This window comes from Labeo rohita, chromosome 16 (assembly GCF_022985175.1).
Source record: "Labeo rohita strain BAU-BD-2019 chromosome 16, IGBB_LRoh.1.0, whole genome shotgun sequence".
Classification (NCBI taxonomy): Eukaryota; Metazoa; Chordata; class Actinopteri; order Cypriniformes; family Cyprinidae; genus Labeo; species Labeo rohita.
The window spans coordinates 26,987,790-27,011,431 of record NC_066884.1 but is presented as its reverse complement, the minus strand read 5'-3'; the positions used below and the strand labels follow the sequence as shown (position 1 = coordinate 27,011,431).

General features: G+C 33.5%; 2 protein-coding genes across 3 annotated transcripts; both read left to right on the top strand.

Annotated features, from left to right (window-relative positions):
- The first annotated feature begins 686 nt into the window (after window positions 1-686).
- stk31 (serine/threonine kinase 31) lies at window positions 687-17,446 on the top strand. Its single transcript, XM_051130583.1, has 25 exons — window positions 687-1,120; window positions 1,215-1,254; window positions 1,335-1,387; window positions 1,596-1,691; window positions 1,761-1,832; window positions 2,534-2,692; window positions 2,778-3,097; window positions 4,466-4,625; window positions 5,601-5,726; window positions 6,640-6,752; window positions 6,850-7,006; window positions 7,581-7,706; window positions 9,785-9,967; window positions 10,115-10,231; window positions 10,421-10,540; window positions 11,048-11,179; window positions 12,292-12,393; window positions 12,583-12,663; window positions 12,810-12,935; window positions 13,120-13,239; window positions 14,607-14,693; window positions 14,815-14,964; window positions 15,113-15,238; window positions 17,111-17,167; window positions 17,252-17,446. Exons 2-25 carry the CDS (start codon window positions 1,224-1,226, stop codon window positions 17,342-17,344), a joined length of 2,907 nt encoding a protein of 968 aa, XP_050986540.1. The 5' UTR covers window positions 687-1,120; window positions 1,215-1,223; the 3' UTR covers window positions 17,345-17,446.
- Window positions 17,447-19,143: 1,697 nt separating this feature from the next.
- On the top strand, window positions 19,144-23,041 carry LOC127178726 (pro-neuropeptide Y). 2 transcript variants are annotated; one of them, XM_051131786.1, is made up of 4 exons: window positions 19,144-19,185; window positions 22,236-22,387; window positions 22,617-22,733; window positions 22,897-23,041. In XM_051131786.1, exons 2-4 carry the CDS (start codon window positions 22,236-22,238, stop codon window positions 22,919-22,921), a joined length of 294 nt encoding a protein of 97 aa, XP_050987743.1. In that variant the 5' UTR covers window positions 19,144-19,185; the 3' UTR covers window positions 22,922-23,041. The 2 variants fall into 2 exon arrangements, with proteins under 2 accessions (XP_050987743.1, XP_050987742.1); XM_051131785.1 differs by lacking the exon at window positions 19,144-19,185 and adding an exon at window positions 20,210-20,358.
- The last annotated feature ends 601 nt before the right edge of the window (window positions 23,042-23,642 follow it).

Below are 23,642 nucleotides of genomic sequence, written 5' to 3'. Positions count from 1 at the left end.
AGGTTAACCATTATTATATTTACAGGAACATCACTTATTATATTTACAGGAACATCACTTATTTACAGGACATATAAAATAGTATTGTTATATCATTTAATATTATTTTGATTGTTACTGTAATATTGTTTAATCCAAAATGATAAAAAACCAAAACAAGAGTTTACAGTAAATCTACTAGATTCTACTATAAGTTTAGTACAGAAATCAAGCATAGCCAATTCACGTTAAAAATAAATAAATAAATAGGCTGCACTGTTTAGAATGTCTAAATTTACACGATAAAAGTGGTGTGACAGAACTAATGAGCTCATATTACACAAAAGATCCTGTCAAACACATAAACACTGCCTTACTGAAAACTTTTATTTAGGCTTATTGGGGTACTTATTGTTGGTGTTAACGTATACCGCAAAAAGCCACGAAAAAAACTAAAATCCACGATCTCTTGTCGCCATCTAGGGGAAGACTGACTTACTGAAATCTGCAAATTGATTCTTTCGAAACCATATTTATGCGCATGTTGCTCTTTATCTCATTAAAGCTGTATCAGTAAACTTGTTTAATTCCATGTGTCTCCGTTTCATGCAGCAATAATTGGCTTATTTAGTTCTCAGTTGTTGATTTGTGAACTTGCTCGGATCGTTTGATTCGTAATCGATTCGTTCATATCGGTTCAAGCGATTCATTTAGAAGATCCGAGTTGTAAGATCGAGTTGTTCGCAATCGGACGTCACTACCCAAAGATGAGATTTTATTTTATTTTACTTTATTTTTTTATTAAGGGCCTTAATTTTTGGTTTACATTTAGCTAAAATACTGTTCAGTTGTAGTTAAAATTAAAATATTACCCTGTGGCAATATTAGCATTAAAATAGCCTGTGTATGCTTTATTTACTTAGAAGGACACAACACTAAACCTGCAAGACAATACTAACCGAGACAGACAACTGAATAAACTTTGGTGGCTTTCCTCATTCTTAAAACTGAACAGTTTGCATTATTACCAGTATATTTCTCGCTTTTACACAAGCTGTTTACGAAACATACCGCAGTTAAACAGTTTTAATCGATCTGTGGACTAGCAAGGGAACTTTCACTAGCAGGTCGCTAAATATTGGTAAGACGACATCATATTTAAAATAAAACTAACATTACTATCATTAAAGCCCAGAGGAGAGCTAAAACTAATGTAATGGCTGCCATGTTGTTAGGCAAATCTAATGGATCAGTCCTTGATTCAGCCTGAAAAAAGTAAGTTGCAGCTTTTATCGTGGTTTTCGAAGTCGTAATGTTTGATCGATTAACTTTGCTTATTGTTTTTATTGATCCAGTGGAACTGGTGGTTGTCACTCATGTTGTGGATGCCATTACATTTTGGGCTCAGGTAAGCTAAATAGTGTTTACCAAGTGACAAGACAAAGAGAGGTGAACTTTACATCTTTTTGATGTCTGATTGCATTGATTAAGCTGCCATTGTTCGTTTATTGAGTTCAAAATGTAAACATTTCTTTTGGAGCTAATGTGTTTTACTAGTATAGTTATCTACTGTAATATGTAGTTTGTTTTTAAATGTATGTTTTTTGTTCCATCAGAATGTGACAGACAAAATAAATGAAAAGATAAATGTTATGCTGACAGAAAAATGCCCCAGCGCACCTATACTCATGGGAAGGCCAAGTTCACACAAGGCAAGTCAAATATGGTCAAACAGGAAAGGTCAAAAAGGTTAGATCTGACTCTTCTCTATTTATGTGTAGGTCTATGGGGCACGATATTCAGAGGACAAGTGCTGGTACAGGTGTACCGTGCAACAGCAAACAGAAGACAAGGTAAAAAGTTGTAAAAAGCAAGAACGGCCCGCCGTCCTCGCCAGATTATTGCTTCCAACAGTCCCCAATGTGGTTAGGTGTGGGTGGGGCTTAGGGTGGGCTTCAGTGATCGGGACCTCAGCAGGGGAAGCAAGAGAGTGCAACAGTCGAGTTCTTTCTGAAAGTAAAATGCCATTGTGTATTTCTTTAGCATTTTTAAATTGATCTTGTCTTTGTCTTTTTGTCTGATTTTTCAAACTTTTTTGCTTCAAATCAAAGTTTGCTATGTTGAGACTCATCTTGTAGCTTGTTATTTTGCGGCTTATGTCTCATAAAAAATCCCTGTGTGAAAAATGAAGGTGAAAAATACTTCCAGAATGAAAACGTGGGTGCCAATATTGTGCTCTATAATCAGAAGTGGGTCAGAATGATTTGTTTTATTGGATGATATGACAGTGGCCTTGGAATTTATTGAGAAATTGGTGTAAATGCAGCATTACAGAAAAAAATACCCTGTTTAGCAGCAGTCACCATGATTAATTATATTTTTCAAAACTGGTTTTCATTTCTTGAGGTGTAATTTTTATTACAGTGAACAAAGTAACTTTGAGTACTACTAAGTGACAACTTTATAAATAATTGACAAAATGCAGGGATGTTTTAACATGAATGTGTTTCTCACAACTATCACGTATCAGGTTTTGCTTTGTCTTTTTTCTCAGTTCTATATTTTGTACATTGACTATGGAAATACAGAGATTGTCAGTCGGTCTGATTTAGTTGAACTCCCAGAAGAACTGCAGACAACAGGGCTTGCCAAAAAGTACAAGTTCTGGGGCTTTCATGTGTCAAGCGAGCAGGATTCCCCACTTTTTTCACAGGTATCTGATAAAACTGGACCTTTCATATATAAATATGATATATTTGTTTACCATTAAATGTTTCGCTTTGACTCTTATACACTAGGGGAAGTCCTTCCTTCAGAATATGATTCATGGAAAAAAACTGCGTGTCCATAAAAAGTCAGTTTGCTTTGATGGAACCATTCTGGTTGAAGCCTTCCAGGGGAGTCTTGACATTGGTGAGGAGCTGCTGAAGTTTAAGTTCGCCAAAGTCAGTCTCCCAGGCAACAGGGAGAACTCCATTCCCTCAGTAAACCTGCAGGAGCACGCAGGACTGTGGCCCAACAGAACGCCTCCAAGAGAGTTGGACACACTTGGCTCTTCACTGGGATGCATGCCCAAATTGCGACCAATATTCTCAGACCTGAAGCCTCAAATTATTAAGTAAGTTTTAAGACTGAGAAACAATATTAGAAGCATTTACGTCTCTTTGTGAAAGTGCTTAAAGGGATAGTCGACCCAAATATTAAAATTCTGGGATTATTTACTCGCTCTCATGTTGTTTCAAACCTGTATGCATTTCTGTTTTATGTAGAACACAAAGGAATATATTTTGAAGAATGTTGTAAACTTTTTTGGCCATACAATGTACACTACCAGTCAGATCTTTTTGAACAGTAAGATTTATAATGTTTTTTAAAGAATTCTCTTCTGCTCACCAAGCCTGCAATTTATTGATCCAAAATACAGCAAAAACAGTGATGTTAAATATTTATAATATCTATAATAATAATAATCTATTTAATATTATATCTATTTAAATATATATATATATATATATATAATTTTTTTAAATGTAATTTATTTCTACATTTTCAGCATCATTACACCAGTCTTAAGTGTCACATGATCCTTCAGAAATCATTATAATATGCTGATTTGCTGTTGTTATTATTATTATTATTATCATCAATATTTAAAACAGTGGAATACATTTTTCAGGATTCTTTGATGAATAGAATAGCATTTATCTTAAATATAAAGCATTTGTAACATAATACACTATACCATTTAAAACCTTGGAGTGAGTATAATTTTTTGGGGAAAAGAAATTCTAGAAATTAATATTTTTATTTAGCAAGGATGCTTTAAATTGATCAAAAGTGTTACCAAAGACATTTATAATGTAACAAAATATTTCTATTTCACAAAATGCTGTTCTTCTGAACTTTCTATTCATCAAAGAAACCTGAAAAAATTTTACTCAGCTGTTTTCAACATAATAATAATAATAATGATAAATGTTTTTTGAGCAGCAAATCAGCATATTAGAATGATTCCTGAAGGATCATGTTACTGGAGTTATGATGCTAAAAAATCAGCTTTGACATCACAGGAATAAATTATATTTTTAAATATATTACAATAGCAAACAGTTATTTTAAATAGTAACATTTTTACTGTTTTTCTGTACTTTGGATCAAGTTAATGCTGGCTTGGTGAAAATCTTCCTGTTCAAAAACTTTTGGCTGATAGTGTAAGTCAGTGGGACCCGAAACCATTCAGTTACCAACATTATTGAAAATATCTTTTGTGTGCGTGTTCTACAAAGAAAGCCAAACAGGTTTGGAATGACATAAGGGGTTAGTAAATAATGACTGATTTTTTTATGTTTGGGTGGAATGTCCCTTTAAAGATAACATTTCTATTCACTGTAATCATGGCAGTGGCATTTAGCATTCAAGTGATCTTCATGAAGATCTTTTGATGACTGTTCTGAGTTATGAATCCATGTTTTTCTTTATGTTTTAGGGAGCAGAAAACCACCATTGCTCTCCAGCCTGTGGAGAAACTGAATGCTGGTCAGGAATCTCTTACTGAGATCAAGGCCTCAAAGTCTGATGTAAATGGACAACAGTTGTGCTCTCAGGATACTGAGCAGGGGCCGAATGAAGCCGAGTCTGAGCTACAGGTGGCACTTTCTCATTCTCTCAAATGTTTAACCAATAAATTTCATTTTTCACCACATTCACTCCACATCTGTGTATAAAAAAAAATGTGATTCTTAATTGGTAGTTGTGAAAAAGCAGTTATCACCCAACTGACACATTTCCCACCTAATATTCTGTGTGATTTAGATCCTGTCAGCTTTCAAAAGGGAGAAGAATAAACCCATATCTTTTGTTATTAATGTCAAAGGTTGTACATACAGTATAGAAAACAAATGCTGTGGATAGACAAGTCAACAAATGAAACATTTAAAGAAATTTCGGTACATTTTAACATTTATTCAACTTACTATTTTCATTAAAATCATTATTTCAATTAATATATTTCCTTTTAGATTTATGTTTAGTTGTTGCAAATTGATGACAAATGTAAGATCTTTAAATATTTAATTTGATTTAAAGCATTGCTCAGCATTAAAGATATTTCAAGAGGAAAAATGTTTCAAATGTATGCTGTTCTTTCAAACTTTTTTATTTATCAGAAAATCCTGAAGAAATGTTTTCAACATTGATTAAAAAAATGAGAAATGTTTATTTTCTGTGCACCAAATCAGCATATTAGAATGATTTCTGAAGGATCATGTGACACTGAAGACCGTAGTAATGGGTACTGAAAATTCACAATATTACTTTTTTGTTTTTTGAGGATTTAAAAACAAACAAACATAAATTTGTCAATTAACACTTAATCTGGCACACCTGCAGGTAATAGATTTGTGCGTAGTAAAACAGACCATACCAAGACCAAATAGAAACTTACAAACATAAAAAAAGATCTCCAGATATTTAAAGGGTAGTATTCATTCATTGATGCTTAATTTTCATGACGCTGCATGTATGAAATCACACTTGATTGAATCATGAACCTCCTACTTGTGAAAACCCTTGTAACATGTGAGAACTTGCCTGAGATAATCTGTGCTGTTTTGTGCACCTAGAGGATGAGAGAGGTGATAAATGATAAGGACATGGAGATCAAGAAGCTAAAAGAGGAAGGAAGTGCCATCCAGCAGCATGCGTCTCTCTTGGGGCAGCAGCTAGAGGAGGCCAAATTAGAGCTCCAGGTGCCCGTGAACTGTTTCACACGTGTTTTTTAATTTGGGTGTTGATTGTTCAGTGTTTTTTAGGCCGTGACGCATATTATTGTCATCCACCTTATTTTATTAACTTAAGAACGGGCTTGCCTATTTTTAACTTCCAGTATCATCAGCTTCCATTGATTTTTGCGCTGTATAAAACAGCTCCTAATGCGGCTTGATACAGTTGAGTATAAGTAGCTGAATAAGATATTTCACATAAAAGACATTTACATATAGTCCACATAAGAAAATAATAGTTGAATTTATAAAAATGAGCACCGTTTAGAAGTTTACATACACTTGATTCTTACCTGTTGTTACCTGAATGATCCACAGCTGTTTTTTTTTGTTTAGTGATAGTTGATAGAGTCCCTTGTTTGTCCTGAACAGTCCTGCTGTTCTTCAGAAAAACCTTCAGGTCCCACAAATTCTTTGTTTTTTCAGCATTTTTGTGTATTTGAACCCTTTCCAACAATGACTTTGAGATGATTTTGAGATCCATTTTTTCACACTGAGAATAACTGAGGGACTCATATGCAACTATTACAGACGTTTCAAACGCTCACTGATGCTCCAGAAGGAAAAACAATGCATTATGTACATTACACTTCATTCTGTTCAAAAGTTTTCACCCCCCTGGCTCTTAAAGCATTTTTTTTTTTTTTTTTTTTTTTTTTTTTTTTTTCCCTCTCCTGTAGCATGAGTGAGCATTTGAACCTTCTGTAATAGTTGCATGAGTTCCTCAGTTGTCCTCAGTGTGAAAAGACGGATCTCAAAATCTTACCAGCCCTTTTGTTGTTCTAGTTCTTTACCTATATTGCATCAAAAGTCTCACACATTCACAGATCATAGCTTTGCTTCGCAATGCAATATGTGGATAAAGGTTTGTTCTTTACAGACACTAAAGGAGAGTTATGAGAAGACCGTGGAGACCGAACATAATCGTCCTACAACAGTTGCAAACAGAATATCCCAGCTGGCTAAGAAAGTGGATTCTTTGAGGAAACTAAGGTTTTTTTTTTCTTCCCTAATTCTAAATGTATACTAGCTTGTACTTCTGTCTAGAATTAGACAATGTTTCTGACTTAAAATGATTGGTTTGACTCAGGGAGAGCAATCCATGCTCCACTGATGAAGATCAGCTATTAGAGTCCATCACCATCATCATGAACTACAGGATCTTAACGCCGTTGAGCTCAGAGAAACTGGAGCTTGCGTGGAAAGCTTATGATCAAACCTTGGAGAATCTAAGAGGCTGTCAAACCGTGAGTAAAATAGACATTCTTCTGATCAATTAATGAATGGAATGAGTTTACATATAGATGAATGTCATCTCTGTGGCTAAAAAAAAAAGTTTTCCTTAAAGGAATAGTTCAATCAAAAATAAACTCATCTTCAAATAGAACTCATCTTCATGTCGTTCCAAACCTGTAAGACCTTCGTTCATCTTTGGAACGCAAATTAGGATATTTTTGATGAAATCCGAGAGCTTTCTGACCCTGCATTGACAGCAATGGTACTACCACAGTCAAGGCACAGAAATGTAGTAAGGACATCGTTAAAATAGTAAGAAAGCTCTTGGATTTAAAAAAAATATATATCTTAATTTGTGTTCTGAAGATGAACGAAGGCCTTGCATGTATGGAACGACATGAGGGTGAATAATTAATGACAGAATTTTCATTTCTGGGTGAACTATCCATTTAAAAAGACTAGTGTAGTAACCAGTGTTTGTACTATTCTTGTTAGGAGCCTCTCAGCTGTATTACAGTTTCATTCGCTGTTGTCTGCTGTTGACTGTGCCATTGCTTATACGTTTACTTCTGTGTGTTCTGTCAGATGGCGGAAGTAGAGTCACTGGTGAACAGCAGGAATGAGGCCCGTGGTGCTCTCTTAGCTGCTGTAGATGACTTCCTGCAGGAGGTGGACAAGCTCCCAATTAATGAACGCTTGGACAGGCTGAAGGTATGTAGTGAAGGGAGATACAAATTAGTGTTATTTTAGTATTATTTATATACTGTTAGTATATAGTAGTATTTAATTATTATATTTTCTGTCATGTTTTAATTTTTTAAAGGAGTAGTTCATTTCCAGAACAAAAATGTACAGATAATGTACTCCTTGTCATCGAAGATGTTCGTGTCTTTCTTTCTTCAGCCGTAAAGAAATTGTTTTTTAAGAAAAAAAATTTGCGATATTTCTTCATATAGTGGACTTCTATGGTGCCTGTGAGTTTGAAGTTCCAAAATGTAGTTTAAATGCAGCTTCAAAGGGCTCTAAACGATCCCAGCTGAGGAAGAAGGGTCTTATCTAGCGAACTGTTCTGTAAAAAAAAAAAAAAAAAAAAAACAATTTCTATACTTTTTAAGCTCAAATGCTCTTCTTGTCTAACTCTTCCATGAGCATATGTACTCTGTGTACAGTTACGGTGTTGAAAAACTCCCATCATATTTTCTCCTCCAACTTCAAAAGCTCCGACATCACTGTTGTACCTTTTTTGTAAAGGGTGTTGACCACCTTTGCACGTTCGCTTTTAAACACTGGGTTGGCACTTCTGCAGCGTTGTAGGGCGATTTTAAACTTGGAGGAGAAAATGAGATGAGAGTTTTTCGACATGCCCTAACTGTATTGACCCAGTACATTATCTGTAAATTTTTGTTCTGGAAGTGAGCTACTCCTAAATTTGAGTAATTTTGTGTTGTTTGGTCATTTATTTTAGTTTTTTTTTTATTTCTGTTTAGCTTTATTTTTATTTCAGTTGTAATAATTTTAGTTTTTAAACTTTTTAAAATTTAAAATTGTTTGTTTTACATCTAATATTTTTATATTTTATTTCAGTTTTATTTCAATAAAAAACAACAACAAAAAATAGTTAACAACGCTGATACAAATATATCACTTTCTGAATTTCTCACAGAGATTGTTTAGTATTGAATTCAGTCGGATTAGGCCTCTGTAAAGTATCAACCGAGGCTGTGCTCAGTTCTGGACTGTGTTGTTGTATTTCAGTTTCTTGTTTTCAAACTATTAAATGTATGAAAAGAAGGGGTGTAACGATACATGTATTCGTACCGAACCGTCACTGTACGGGCATCTCAGTTCGGTGCATGAGGCCTTACAACGAATACAGGCAATTCACCCTCAATCCAGAAGGGGGCACCAACAGTAATGCAACTCTGTTTGATAACCGACCGCAGAATAACAGTGAATGCCGTGAGTTGCGCACTTGAAAACAAAGTCCACTAGACAGTGATCATGTGCTGATTCTGAACATGTCTCTTACTGACAAAGGACTATAACATTACTTTATAGGCTTGCGCACTCAGCTGTTTGCGAAATGGAGCTTTGTGTTTGTGCATCTCTCTCATTCACTCTCATTTGCACAAATCCAAACATTCCATGATATTTCCATATTTGTGATGCATTCAAATGCTAAACTATTATTTATTATGTAAGTTATAGACTTTGTACTTCAGTCACATTCTAATGGTGACACAGTGAGGCGGGTGCACTGATGTTTGGTTCACTGTATTTTATTTTGATAAAGTACCAACTGCACTGTCAAGTTAGCAATGCTAGATACCTGGAACTGATATGTTTTGTGTGCGCCAGCGTGATTACTTCAACTTTCCTCATACCAGCAAAATCAACTTAAACAAAAAACAAATAGGATGTCGCTTTCTGCCATTTGAGTTTCCTTCCTGTCACAAAACTGAACTGAAACTCAGCAAATATAGGCTACAATACGTGTCGCAGTTTCTTTCCCCTTGTCTATCAGTTAATTAAATTTCAAGTATTTATTCCATGTATGTATATATTCACTGCAGATTTTATAGTCTATAAATGACATTAATTTGATATAATATTTAGTATAACCATTGACCCTCAAACCGAGGTACGTACCGAACCGTGACATCTATGTACCGTTACACCCCCAATGAAAAGCCCATAAATTAAACAAAAAAACAAACACATGGTATGTGAAGATTCACCTGCCAGATTTTTCATTACTGCATTTCAAACTGTGTCGTCTGCATATATAGGAAGTTGCATCCTCACTGACTGCAATATTTAGCTCTGTTATGCTGGCGGAGGAGACCGAAGAGTGCTCTTTTGAGAAGTTCTGTGAGTGGAAGGGGCACAAACAACAGAAAATCAAAAATGTGCGAAAAACTACAGATGACGCTCTTCTTGCTCTTAGCAGCTGGGCAGCCAAGCTTAGCAAGGTACATTTTCTAATGTAAACTTCATCAAATACATGTCTCCTTTTACTGCTAGGTAATTATTTGGCATTTAATTTAGATGGACAGACATGATTTATAGTATGAAGATACTTTGTTTGCTGCTGGTATATAATGAAACCTTTGTTTTAGTTTTCATGCTTGATGGAGAAAACATCATTGACCGAAGAAGATGTTGCTGAAGGTGTGGATGAGATCCTGATGAATGCCGACAATGCCTTGTGTGAAGAACTCAATCCTGAAATCTCTGTAAGAGTTTCTGTCCTGATCTACACTTTTTTTTTTTTTTTTACACCACATCTGCATTTCAGTGTGCTTTACCTCTCTTTTGAGCAAAGCACAAACCACCAAGTCTTTATTCTGTGCAATTTTAGATGTTTGAGTAAAACAAAGCTCACAATTACTGAATGGAAAATTTGTTTCTCACTGTTTTTATAGGAACAAGACGATCAAGAGAGGAAAATAGTGTTTAATGCCTTTCGTAAAGCCATGCAGGACATCCAGAGAGAGCAAAGTTTGTTAGAGGCCATCAGGCAAAAGTACGAACTCAACAGAAAGGTAAAAGAAACTCTTTGGATTAATTATTCTCATCTCAAGGCTACATTTATTTCATCAAAAGTACAGTAAATCAGTAACATTGGAAATATTATTATGATTTAAAATAACTGTTTGCTATTTTAATATATTTTAAAATATAGAATTTATTCTTGTCACATCGTCCTTCAGAAATCATTTTAGTATGCTGATTTTGGTGCTTAAGTATCATTTCCTATTATTATTAATGTTGAAAAAAAATCTGCTGCTTATTTTTGAGAACGACATTTTTCTTTGTATTTTAATAATTAGAAAGAAAATAATAGCATTTATTTGAAATCTTTTGTAACATAAATGGGTTTACTGTCACTTTTGACCAATTTTATATAAATTTGCTGAAAAAAAAAAAAAAAAAAAAAAAAAAAAAAAAGATCTTACCTACCCCAAGCTTTTTAACTGCATTGTATACATTGCATGATTATTTTCGGTATCAGTTTCATTAGTTGTAACAGCCACAATGTTTAACTGCAGTTTAAGCAGGAAATACAGCAGTGGCAGAGTGGCCCTCCTAAAGCAGACGAGCTGTTTGCGGTGAAGAAGCACATCAGGAGCCTGAGATCTCAGTTGCGCTGGAAGCTGGTGGAAGTCAGCTGTCTGGAGGAGGTGAGAACAGCCCTGCTTTATGTGCTCTGAGAAACCACATGATGGGGCCGCAGTTCACAAAATTTACACAGTGCTTGGAGCTCAGGTAGCTGGGGGCTGTGTTGATTTATTTGTTTGATTTTTATTTTATTTTAATTTTTAATTAATTATTGTATGCAACTCTTTTTACACTACCAGTCAAAAGTTTTTGAACTTTGAATTTTTTTTTTTAAAGAAGTCTCTTCTGTTTACCAAGCCTGCATTTATTTGATCCAAACAGCAAAATTTTGAAATATTTTTTACTGTTTAAAACAACAGTTTTCTATTTGAATGTATTTTTAAATAGAATTTATTCCCGTGATTTCAAAGTCTAATTTTTTGCATCATTACTCCAGTCAAATGATTCTTCATAAATCATTCTAATATTCTGATTTGCTGCTTAAAAAAACATGTATTATTATTATTATTATGGTGAAAACAGATGAGTAGAAATTTTTCAGGTTTCTTTAATGAATAGAAAATTCAGAAGAACAGCATTTTTCTGAATAGAAATCTTTATCCTCACTTTTGATCAATTTAAAGAATCCTTGCTAAATAAAAGTATTAATTTCTATATTTTCTTTCCCCCAAAAAACATACTGACCCCATGATTTTGAATGGTATAGTGTATAATGTTACAAAACTTTTTATTTCAGATAAATGCTGATCTTTGGATCTTTGTATTCATCAAAGAATCCTGAAAAGATGTACTCACCTGTTTTAAATGATAATAATAATTCTCGTACAGCAAATCAGCATATTTTATTTCTGAAGGATCATGTGACACTGGAGTAGTGATGAGTAGTGATAGCTTTGATCACAGGAATAAATTACATTCTAAAATATATTCAAATAGAAAGCAGTTATTTTAAATAGGAGGAAAAAAATCAAAATACTCTTTTTGCTGTACTTTGTATAAAATAAATGCAGGCTTGGTGAGCAGTAGTGACTTCATTAAAAGTCTTACTGTTCAAAAACTTTTGACTGGTAGTGTATGCATATCTGTGCATTGATTTACTTTGGCTGTTGTGTAACGGGAAGAGCTAGTAACATTTACTGGAAATGGTCAGTTTATCAGTTTGAGTTTCCTGCAGGCAGAAGAACTGGACCTGCCAGAGATTCTTAAGAAGAAAGAGGAGATCGCAGAGACGAGAAATGCTCTCTTTCAAGAAATCAGCCATGAGAAGAAGCAATATGTATGTTTAGATGTATAAAGATCATTCATATTCTTAGAGCACAGACATGGTTAAGAATGGTATTATAATGTATTACAATTAAATGTAAAAAATAAATATGCATTAGTTTTGTGTTAAAGGTTAAATTACTTAACATTTCGGAGGTCAATAAGTTATACCTGAAAATGTCTAATATGTGCCGATGTGCAGATATTGCTGTGTGACCTCATGAAAAGAGGCTTTCCTGAGTTGCCAATGATCTATCCTGATGCAGATATCCATGGCTATATAGTGAGTGCTTGTTTTGTCAGTGCCTACAAGTTTGTTTCCTCTTACAAATGTACTGACTGCAGGGAAAGAAAGTGTGTATGTTTAAAGTCTGCGAGCTTTGGAACAGAGTTTTATTCTTTCGATTCCTGCATGCATGTTTCTTTCAGAGCTCCGCAGGACTGTTAATGAAGAGCTTGGACAGAGACATGTTTGACGCAGAGCCGATGAAAGAACTGAGTGGAAGGAGACCTCTTCTTAGCACGGACTTCCAAGGACAGAAAGTAGTCCTAAAGGTTGGCTATAGCACAGAATGATCATTTGATTTGCTTTAGTAAAGGTACAGTGAGAATATATGTACACTACAAGGACAGACTTGTAAGGTTCACTTTCTAGGATATATTGTTAGATATTGTGTGTCTATAGATATTTTCATGTACATTGTTGAGGGATTCTAAAAGACTTGAGGGTTGTTTGCAGTGCTGTGCTGTGGATGAAGAGTCAGAGGCGAAGATGCTTGAACAAGCCGCCCAGTATCACAGAGCTCAGCAGCAGAATCCCTCCACAACTGTTCCTCTCCTGGCGCTGTTCTGCGGCAAAGTTCTCTTTCTTCTTTTACTATACTAGTTTCTGACTACTTAAAGGGGTCCTATTATGCTCTTTTTCAAAGTCTTGATTTTGTTTTGGGGGTGTACTAGAACATGCTCTCATGCTTGGTGGTTCGAGAAACACATTATTTTTCACATAATTTACATTATTACAATACCTTTCTCCCAGCCTGGCACAAATGAAGGCCAGCCTTCCGAAAAAAGAAAATGTGTTATGATTGGTTAACTATCCCAGTGCGTTGCGATTGGTGAACAGCTTAGACGGTGTTTCAGTACTGCCACGTCCCTCGTCAAAGCAGTTAGTGCAAGCTAGATTAATAGTGAATTCTACGTTTTAAATATGGATAATTTTCTTACAAAAACGCATCGATTCGCTACAAGAGACCCCCGGGAGCCGTTTGAGGCACTTTTTTTTATTATGGATGGATGCACTTTATTAGACTCCGATTGCATTCATCTGAAAGAAGGAAGTCATATACACCTAGGATGCACAGAGGGTAAATAAATCATACGCTACAGTAATGTTGAGTCCCATCCTCAGCCTGCGAGATCGCAAATACATGATATTATTGTCCTGATTTATTTAATTATTTTACATATTTACCCGAAACCAGCTCCAGCATAAGACTAAAAGCAGCCTAACATTATCAAAAAACATCATCACTGATCAGTCTAGCGTATTCTAGTGCAAGTTTACGCATTTTAAAAAACACTCGCGTTGCAAATGACGCTATCTGCACTGTATGATGAATAAATCTCGTACCACACAGTGCACACATCTGCGGCGTGTTACGGCTCCAATGCGGCAACCAGAGTAGATCGCGGCTTCGGCATGTGTTTCGATCCCTGGCCTGTACTGCACATGTCTGCGGCGTGTTACTGCTCTGAAGCGGCCACTCTAGTCAATGCTTGTGTTTATACCCGCCGCACTGCGGCTCGTTGAAGTGGCTCTCCGTACTGCATCGCTAAAGTTTGGCTAATCCCCCACTTCGTCCCTACCCTCCCTCCAACAATTTGAATTTCTGTAGGCAGGATTTAATTTAATGATATTCTAATGGACTGCGTTGTGACATCATTGCATGTGGAAATCAAGCATTGTAGTCCAAAGGAGCTGTTCGTTGTAGTTCTTGGAAAGAGATTTTTTTAAAAACACTTTTTAAAAAAAAAAAAAAAGACTGAGATTTGTAAATTTGTAGATCTTTTTTATGCCCAAAGATACACACCACACACTGACTAAAATTCAAAAAGTGAAAAAGCATAATAGCACCCCTTTAAAGCAGAGTGGACCACAGTACAAATTTCAGTGATGTTACTGCTCTGTATCAGCGCATGCGTAAAATGTCTTGTGTTTATGTCCAGTCTGATCCACTGGCATACGTCATGGTACCACACTACTCTAATGGAAGTCTCAGAGCCATTCAGAAATCCTCCCCATTGTCCTCTTGTGTAAGTGGATCACTTTACTTACACACACATATTTTAAGATCAAGCATTAATTTTGGCAGAATTTTGGTGCTTTTTTTTAATGCTTAAACTTGTTTTTGTTCTCTGATTTGTTGTGAAATAGGAGATTAGGAAGGTGATGAAGGGTGTAGCTCTGGGACTCCAGAGTCTTCATGCAGCGTCTCTTATTCATGCATCTCTGCACCCCAACAACGTGTTTGCCGTCGGCCGAGAGAAAGGCATTGTTGGAGATTATGATTTCACAAAGGCACCTGTAAGTCAAATTAAAACAGAGCAAATTCAGTGACATTATGGATTCTTGTACTTTTTGGCAAAAAAAAAAAAAAAAAACGGAAGCAGGACCTGGTCTTGATTATTAAATCATAGATATTCTTTTTTATATTATTATTTGTTTTCTGTAGGAGCAGAGGGTGTCTGACAGTGGGATGGTGGCTGGTTCCATCAGTCTGGTGGCTCCAGAGTTGAAGCAGGGTCAGGCACCTTCCCCAGCCAGCGATATGTATGCCTTTGGAGGCATCATGCTCTGGGTAGGACTGTTACTTAATTGTTTGCATTTTACAATTTACAATTTAAAATAACTATACATATATATATATATATATATATATATATATATATATATATATATATATGCAGTAATTAAAGTTAAATTTTCAGCAGTCATTACTCCATTCTGATATACTGATTTTAATGCTCGATTTCTAAAAAATGGTTCTTCTTATTATCAATATTAAAGACAGTTGCTGCTGCTTAATATTTTTGTGGAAGCCATGACACATTTATTTCAGGATTCTTAAATAAAAGAATGAATAGAAAGTTCAAATGAACAGCCCATTTTTTTTAAATATTTTGTAACATTATAAATGTCTCTATTGTCACTTTTGATTTAGACTGGAGTGATTAAAAAGTCAGCCTTGTCATCACAGGAGTTAATTACATTTTAAAATATATTTAAATATAAAAGACTGTTAAAACTATAATAAAATTTAACATATTTTAACATAACATATTTTTGATTAAATAAATACAGATTTGGTGAGCATGAGAGACTTCTTTCTAAAAGATTATGAACTCTTTTTAATCTATTTGTTAATTTTTTGTCATTTGTATATTTATGAATACAAAAATCAGTGTTGGGGAAAGTTACTTTTAAAAGTAATGCATTACAATATTGCATTACTCCCTAAAAAGTAACTAATTACGTTACTTAGTTACTTTTTATGGAAAGTAACACGTTACATTACTTTTGCGTTCCTTGCGTTTAAAGTAATTCAGATATTTTCTTGTAAATGAAAAAGTAATGTGTTACTTTACTAGTTACTTGAAAAAAGTAATCTGATTACATAACTTGCGTTACTTGTAATGCGTTACCCCCAATTATAAGTAAATTATAGTATACAATTTCTAGCATACAGCTGTTCAGAAGTTTGGGATCAAGTTTTTTGTTTTTAAAGTAGTCTTTTTTGCTCATCAAGGCTGCGTTTATTTGATTAAAAATACAGAACAAAAAAAAAAACAATTTAAAAATAATGTTTTTCTGTTTTAATACACTTTAAAATATAATTTATTCCTGTGATGCAAAGCTGAATTTTCTGCATCATTACTCCGGTCTTCAGTCACATGATCCTTCAGAAATCATACTAATATGCTGATTTATTGTCAATGTTGGAAACAGTTGTGCGGATAAATTTTAATTTTTAATTTCTCTTTTTTTTTTCGGAACCTGCAATACTTTTTTTCACTTTTATTCTTTGATGAATAAAATGTTAAAAAGAACAGCGTTTATTTAAAATATAAATCTTTTGTAACAATATACACTACTGTTCAAAGTTTGGAGTCAGTAATTTTTTTTTTTTTTTCTTTGTTTGAAAAAAAAAATTAATACTTTTATTCGGATGTGTTAAATTGATAAAAAGTGATAGCAAAGACTTATATTGTTAGAAAAGATTTCTATTTTTAATAAATGCTGTTCTTTTTTACTTTTTATTCATCAAAGAATCCTGAAAAAAGAATGTAAGGTTCCTAAGAAAATATTAAGCATCTGTTTCCAGCATTGATAATAAACGTAATAAATCAGGGTATTAAAATGATTTCTGAAGGATCATGTTACACTAAAGACTAGAGTAATGACTAAAGAAAATTAAAGTATATTAAAATAGAAAAGTGTTATTTCAAATTGCAATAAAATTTTATTTTGTATAAGAAACTTCTTTAAAAAAACATTAAAATCTTACTAAACGGCAGTATATAACAAATATAGTGGAAATATAAATTGTATACAAATCTGTTACTATAAAAAATTGATAATCTTTAATGCTAACACAGTTCATGTAATTTGTATGCATTTTTAGAAAAGGGTAAGATTTTGTATCAGTAAAGGAGACTTGTTTTTTTCACAGCTGCATGTTCCAGACTTCAGCGGGACTCTAGAGAATGAGTTCACCGGTTTGGGTCTGGTACGTAGAATTTAAGAGCTGATAAATATATATTTAATTTTTTAATTATTACTCCAAAATGATTTAAACATCTATCTCTGACAGGATGCCAAATTGCACAAGCTCCTCTCAAAGCTGCTGATTTCCTCTACAAGACTGTCTGCTTCTGAAGCCCTAAAGGAAGACTACTTCATCTAGGTTGATGTGTAAAAGTGAATTGTGTTCATGTTTGTGTTCTTTGCCCTTTTTCTCTATAATTTTCTTTTAAGAAAAAAAAGAAACCCAGGGATGTTGGTTTATTCGTTCCTCAAACCTTGTTTTGTTTTTTCTGGAATAACTAAAAATAAGTTTATAAAGGCAGAAAAAATCTTATGGAGGATGTGCATTTTCTGTTTGTAAGATGCTTGGTTTTTCCATTTTGTACTGTTTTATCCTGTTCCTGTCAGCTGTAATCTCAGTCAGTGACAAGACCTTACTTTAAAATTGCCTCATTCAAAAATTGTCTCCATTTTATCTTCTGTCTTTCTGTTCTTTTTTTTCCCCATCATCATCAAAACGTGATCTAAAAATGCCTGATAGGGTGAACAGTTTTGCATCTAGTGAATCTTCACTGGAATTATTTGAGAGTAGAATAACTTTCAACCATCAACAAATTAGGTGAGAAGATAAAACATTTTCATTAGTATTTTTGGCACAGTACCCTTACCATTCACATTCGATGTGATTGTTGACCTTGGATAGGTCACCTGATTTTCCCAGTGATGTTGGTTCTCCACTCCACTTTTTTTAACACATCAAATCAATCACAACACTGATGAAAGGTACAATTTATGCCACTTAGAAAGAAGCTCATCAAGCTGAGATGTTAAAAGTTATGTAGCAGTTTTCACTTATTAGAATCAGACCACAGAGTCATTCAACACTGCTGTTATCCGGCAGGTTAAGAGTCTGGATGACCCAAGGTCAATTACTAGAATAAGGGCCATTCCACTGAATGGGTGCCAATTCTGTCCCCAGGACATTATAGGTACAAACATGCAGAAAAATTAACTATAAAATACATTTATTATTAAGCAAAATGTCCTGCACATTAATCTAGCTGCAAATTTAAAATATAGAATTTAACAAAAAAAAAAAAGCCTAAAACACTGAAAATATAGCATTTGAACATGTCCCCAGTCTACCGCTACATTTTAACATGAAATGTAATGTTCAAAATCCTTAAGAAATTATTTTTATTTTGCATTTTTGTGTACCTCCATATCCCATCTGTGCTTTAAATACATTTATTTCAAAATAATTTCTAATATTTTAGATAAAATACACATTTTAGTGTCCCCAGGTTTTCACTCAGTCCTGTTACCCTAATGCATCCCCCCCTCTAAAAAACTGGGAAAATTCCACAAGACACATTTTCAACATAATATTGCAATATCTGGATTTTCTGAAGGCACTTAAAGGACCGAACACATGTGGTCTTATTTTCTTTTCTGTATATTTGATGATATTGTAATAGTGGCTGGGAGTGTTATTGTAAATAATGTCCTGTTACCTAAATTATTTCTTAGATGTCACTTGTTTATTTAAAAAATGCAAATCTTTGGTGAATCACTATAATTTGCTGAGTATCATAATATTAATATTTACTCCATGTAAAATACATATTTTATGTATTTGCTAATTTTATGATATTACGCAACGCCTGAAAGTGACCGGCACTACGTTTGTGCAGCTGGCAGAGTTGACGGCTGCGTAATATCATTGCGCCTGCTGCACCCATGGTAGGGCAGCAAAGTTCCTTGATTATAGAAAATTGCAACTTTTCATTTTCCGTCCGTCTTTGTACACGATGTAACTACAGAGGAGTCAAGTTTTAAATAGGAAAAATATCTAAACTCTTTGGTCATTTTTTAAACGAGATGCTAACGGTCTAATCGGATTCAATGATCTATGCTAAGCTATGCTAAAAGTGCTACCGCGAGAGCCGGTGATCGGTTGAATGGGTTCAAAAACGGCAAAACTCAACTGTTTAACTCTAGGTGGGTTGGAAAATGACCATATTTTCAAACAAAAGTGGAGTGTTTCTTTAACACTTTTCGCTATATCAGTGCGAGCATTAACACCCCTCACATGTGCAGTCAAACCTATATATACTAATATACTGGATACTCATTCATTGCATCAGAGAAAATTGATAAGCTTGAGGTTTAAGTCAGTTTTTGTCCATGAAACCAACAGTTTCTTTCAAATAAACACCTGCCTGAGGGAAAAATGAATTTGTTGACATTTTGAAACCTACTTTTTAAAAGACATAAAAGTTTTGGTAACAGGACTGAGAGAAATCCATCCATCTTTCACTTTAAATTTGTGTAAGTTAAATAAAGTTACCTAAGATGGACCAATACAGATTTTGAATAGTTAAATATGTGTATTACTAGATTCAGTTTTTAAAAAAGGAACATTTTTTGGGAAGAGTTTTGGAAGGAAATGGCACCCATTCGGTAAAATGGCCCATATAGCACTATTATATAATGTAAAACTTTCAACTGTTTCTACCTAAGAGAGTATTGTGACACAGTGAATTCAATAAGTATTCAGAGCCCTATCATTTTTTAACATTTGGCTAAGGTATGCTAAAACGCTTTAAATTTGAAGTATTCAGACCCTTAAAGAAATAGTTCGTTGGAAAAATGAATTCTCTCATGTCGTTTCAAACTCTTTGTAACTGAAATTGTATGTTCTGTGGACATGGGTTTTGAGAAATATCTCAGTGTTTCATTTTGAGGTTTTTCTTTACCGGGAATCTTCAAAATATCTTCTTTTGTGAGAAGAAAGTTATAACAGGTTTGCAACGACGTAAGTAAGTGATGACAGTTTTCGTTTTGGGATTAACTATTTAACTTAGTCAAGTGAGTATGTTGCAACAAGTCTAAATAACTTACTTGTATGTTGCATTCAGGACGTTTGGGAATTTTTTTCCCCTTGTAAAGCTGTCGTATAGTTTGCATATTCTCAGAGTATACATCTCTCAGACATTGTGTATCAATGGTGACACGCCTTCTTGTGGTAAGCGCTGTACTTAACGAGACAAGCTCCAGATCTGCTATATAAGACACGAGCAATCATCTTCAGTCAGTCAGAACATCTTGTGGTCCCAGAGAGCCGCGCTGTCAATCAGATCCTCTCACGAAAGAGTCTCTCATCAGAGGAAAGTAAGTAAAATAACCCCTTTGTTTTGTTGCAAGTTAAATGTCTAGTCAAAAGTAAGACAGGGTTTGTGAAGCAGAGACTACAGCAGGGGCTAGCTGTAAGGTTTCAGCCAATATATGTGACCCTGGACCACAAAACCAGTCTTAAGTAGCACAGGTATATTTGTAGCAATAGCCAAAAATACTTTGTATGTGTCAAAATGATCAAGTTTTCTTTTATGCCAAAAATCATTATATTAAGTGAAGATCATGCTCCATGAAGATATTTTGTAAATTTTCTACTGTAAATATATCAAAACTTAACCTTTGAATAGTAACATGCATCGCTAAGAACTTAATTTGGAGGTGATTTTCTCAACATTTTAATATTTTTGCATCTTGAGATATCAGATTTTCAAATAGTTGTATCTCAGCCAAATATTGTCCTATCTTAACAAACCATACATCAATAAAAAGCTTATTTATTTACTTTTCAGATGATGTATAAACATCATTTTCCTCACATATGAAAATTTTACCCTTATGACTGGTTTTGTGGTCCAGGTTCACATATTGGTTTTAAACACTTAGTTCAAACTCTTTTAAGTAATTCTTTATAATATCTAAGGTGCAATTTTATTCTACACTATTATGTACACTAACAGCCAAAAGATTTTGGACAGTAAGGTTTTTAATGTTTTTTAAAGAAGTCACCAAGCCTGCATTTATTTGATCCAAAGTAGGCCTACCGTAAATTTTTTAAATACTTTTACTATTTAAAATAAGTGGTTTTTAATTGAATATATTTTAAAATGTAATTTAATCCTGTGATTTCAAAGCTATTTTTAGCATCATTACTCCAGTCACATGACCCTTCAGAAATCATTTTAATATTCTGATTTGCTGCTAAAATTTATTATTATTATTATTATTATTATTATATGTTGAAAAGAACTGAGAAGAATTTTTCTAGGTTTCTTCAGGGTGAATAGAAAGTTCAGAAGAGTAGAAAAGCATTTATCTGAAATAGAAACATTATAAATTTGTAACATTATAAATGTCTTTATCCTCAGTTTTGATCAATTTAAAGCATCCTTGCTAAATGAAAGTATTCATTTCTATAATAACCCCCCCCCACTCACACACACACTAAAATAAAATAAAATAAAATACTGACTCCAAGCTTTTGAATAGTATAGTTTATAATGTTACAAAATATTTTATTTTAGATAAATGCTGATTTTTTTTTTTTTTTTTACATCTTTCTATTCATCAAAGAATCCTGCAAAAAAATGTACTCGACTGTTTTAAATATTGATAATAATAATAATAATAACGAAATGCTTTTTGAGCAGCAAATCAGCATATTATAATGATTTCTGAAGGATCTTGTGACACTGAACACTGGAGTAATGATGCTGAAAATTTAGATTTGATTACATTTTTAAATATATTTACATAGAACACAGTCATTTTAAATAGTTATTTCACAATATTACTGCTTTTGCTGTATTTTGGATCAAATAAATGCAGACTTTGTGAGCAGAAGAGATTCTTTAAAATACGTTAAAAATCCTACTGTCCAAAAACTTTTGACTGATAGTGTAAATATATTTACATGCATACATAAAAGTAGAATAGGCCAGTTGACATTTTTTGAAATTTGTGCAGGAGCAAAAATTGAAGAAGTAACACAAACGTTGTAATTATTTAGGAAAATATGTAATTAACTGCTATTCTGTCTCATATTTTTGTATAAAAAAATATATATAATTAATATGAATATATTTTATAAAAACAACAAGCTCTGTTCTTGTTGTTTTGAATTAAAAGAAAGTGATTGTGTCTGAATTTACATTTTTAGCAGCATTTATTTATTAATTTATTTATTTATTTTCTAGATGCACTCTCATCAGCTGGTGTTTATGGTCATTACTGTAATGTGGATAGTGACAGTCACAGATGCGTATCCAGACACAGCCATCCCTGCAGAGGAGATGACCAAATATTATTCTGCGCTGCGACACTATATCAAGCTCATCACACGACAAAGGTAAGGTTAAAAAAATGTGTAAATTAATCAATACAATTCAGGTAGCAGGACAATAGCTACTGTAGTCCTAAGGTATCTAGTATGCCAGTTTACAAAGAAATAGGCCTTCATATGTTCATTTTTAAAATAATACTTTCTCTTATTTTAGGTAAGTTGAGTAAGTTGGAAATAAATTAATTTTGTGCAGCTTTTTTATTTCCTCTGATGCATTTGCTGCTATGATTCTCAGATATGGGAAAAGAAGCAGTCCTGAGCCTGTGTTCTTGAGTCTGCTGCTGAGAGAGACACCAGAAAGCAGTCCTGAGACAACATATGAGGAAGCAGACACTGAAAATGACAAGATCAGGTTAAAACTACACCATTTTATTTAGCTGGACACTGAATATAATCTTTTTGTATTATCTTAGCCTTCATTGTTTAACATTAAAGAAGTAGTTTATAAAAAATGTTCTATTAAAAAAAATAGTTTATAATTTTCCCTTTTTCATGTTATGTGATTGTTTTCACAGATCAAAGGAAATATTCTTTTGGTAATGGAAGATTTTTGCCATCCATCATCAAGTGATGTCAGTGGTGACCAGAGAGTGGCAGTGTGGAGCTTTAAACCTTTGCTCTGATACTGTTTTCACACAATTTGGTCATTATGTTCTGTATTATTCATTATACAATATTTGTGAATTAAAAGCATTGAAGAAATTAATATTAGTGGTTGTATATTAATTAAATTAATTATTATTATAATTTATAAACATATTTTAGGTTTTGGCTACCTTTCAGACCTTAAAAGACATTTAAGTTTCTATAATATATTTTAAATTCAACAAAGAACAAACACATAGAATATATACAATGTGATATATGATTATATAAAGGCCAATGACTATTTTATAAAATATCGTCTCATATTCATTTTTGTAAATATATAGTTAAGTCTGTGTAATATCAGCTTTTAGAGTCCCTCAATGAATATATAAAAAATATCTATCTATCTATCTATCTATCTATCTATCTGTATTTAAATATGTTTATAGAGAGAAAGCATCCATTGCAAATAAATGCTTTAAATGTGTTAATGCTGCCTGCTTCTCGACTGATGGTCTACGAAAATGTAATATTTGATTTTATTCCATTTTCAAAAATGATAATGATTATACCATAGATAGATTAAAGTGTGATCTTATTATTGTGAACAGAATATTTCATGACGATGATTGCTACGTTTTTATGTAAAATGGTTATTGTTTAAGCTCCGTGT

Excerpts from the sequence above, each read along its gene's own strand:
- stk31 (XM_051130583.1), top strand. The coding sequence starts at position 1,224 with ATGGATCAGTCCTTGATTCAGCCTGAAAAAA. Across the intron at positions 6,753-6,849 it reads GATTCTTTGAGGAAACTAAG|GGAGAGCAATCCATGCTCCA; the intron begins GTTTTTTTTTTC and ends GGTTTGACTCAG. Across the intron at positions 7,707-9,784 it reads AACGCTTGGACAGGCTGAAG|GAAGTTGCATCCTCACTGAC; the intron begins GTATGTAGTGAA and ends CTGCATATATAG.
- LOC127178726 (XM_051131786.1), top strand. The coding sequence starts at position 22,236 with ATGCACTCTCATCAGCTGGTGTTTATGGTCATTACTGTAATGTGGATA. Across the intron at positions 22,388-22,616 it reads AAGCTCATCACACGACAAAG|ATATGGGAAAAGAAGCAGTC; the intron begins GTAAGGTTAAAA and ends TATGATTCTCAG. Across the intron at positions 22,734-22,896 it reads ACTGAAAATGACAAGATCAG|ATCAAAGGAAATATTCTTTT; the intron begins GTTAAAACTACA and ends TTGTTTTCACAG.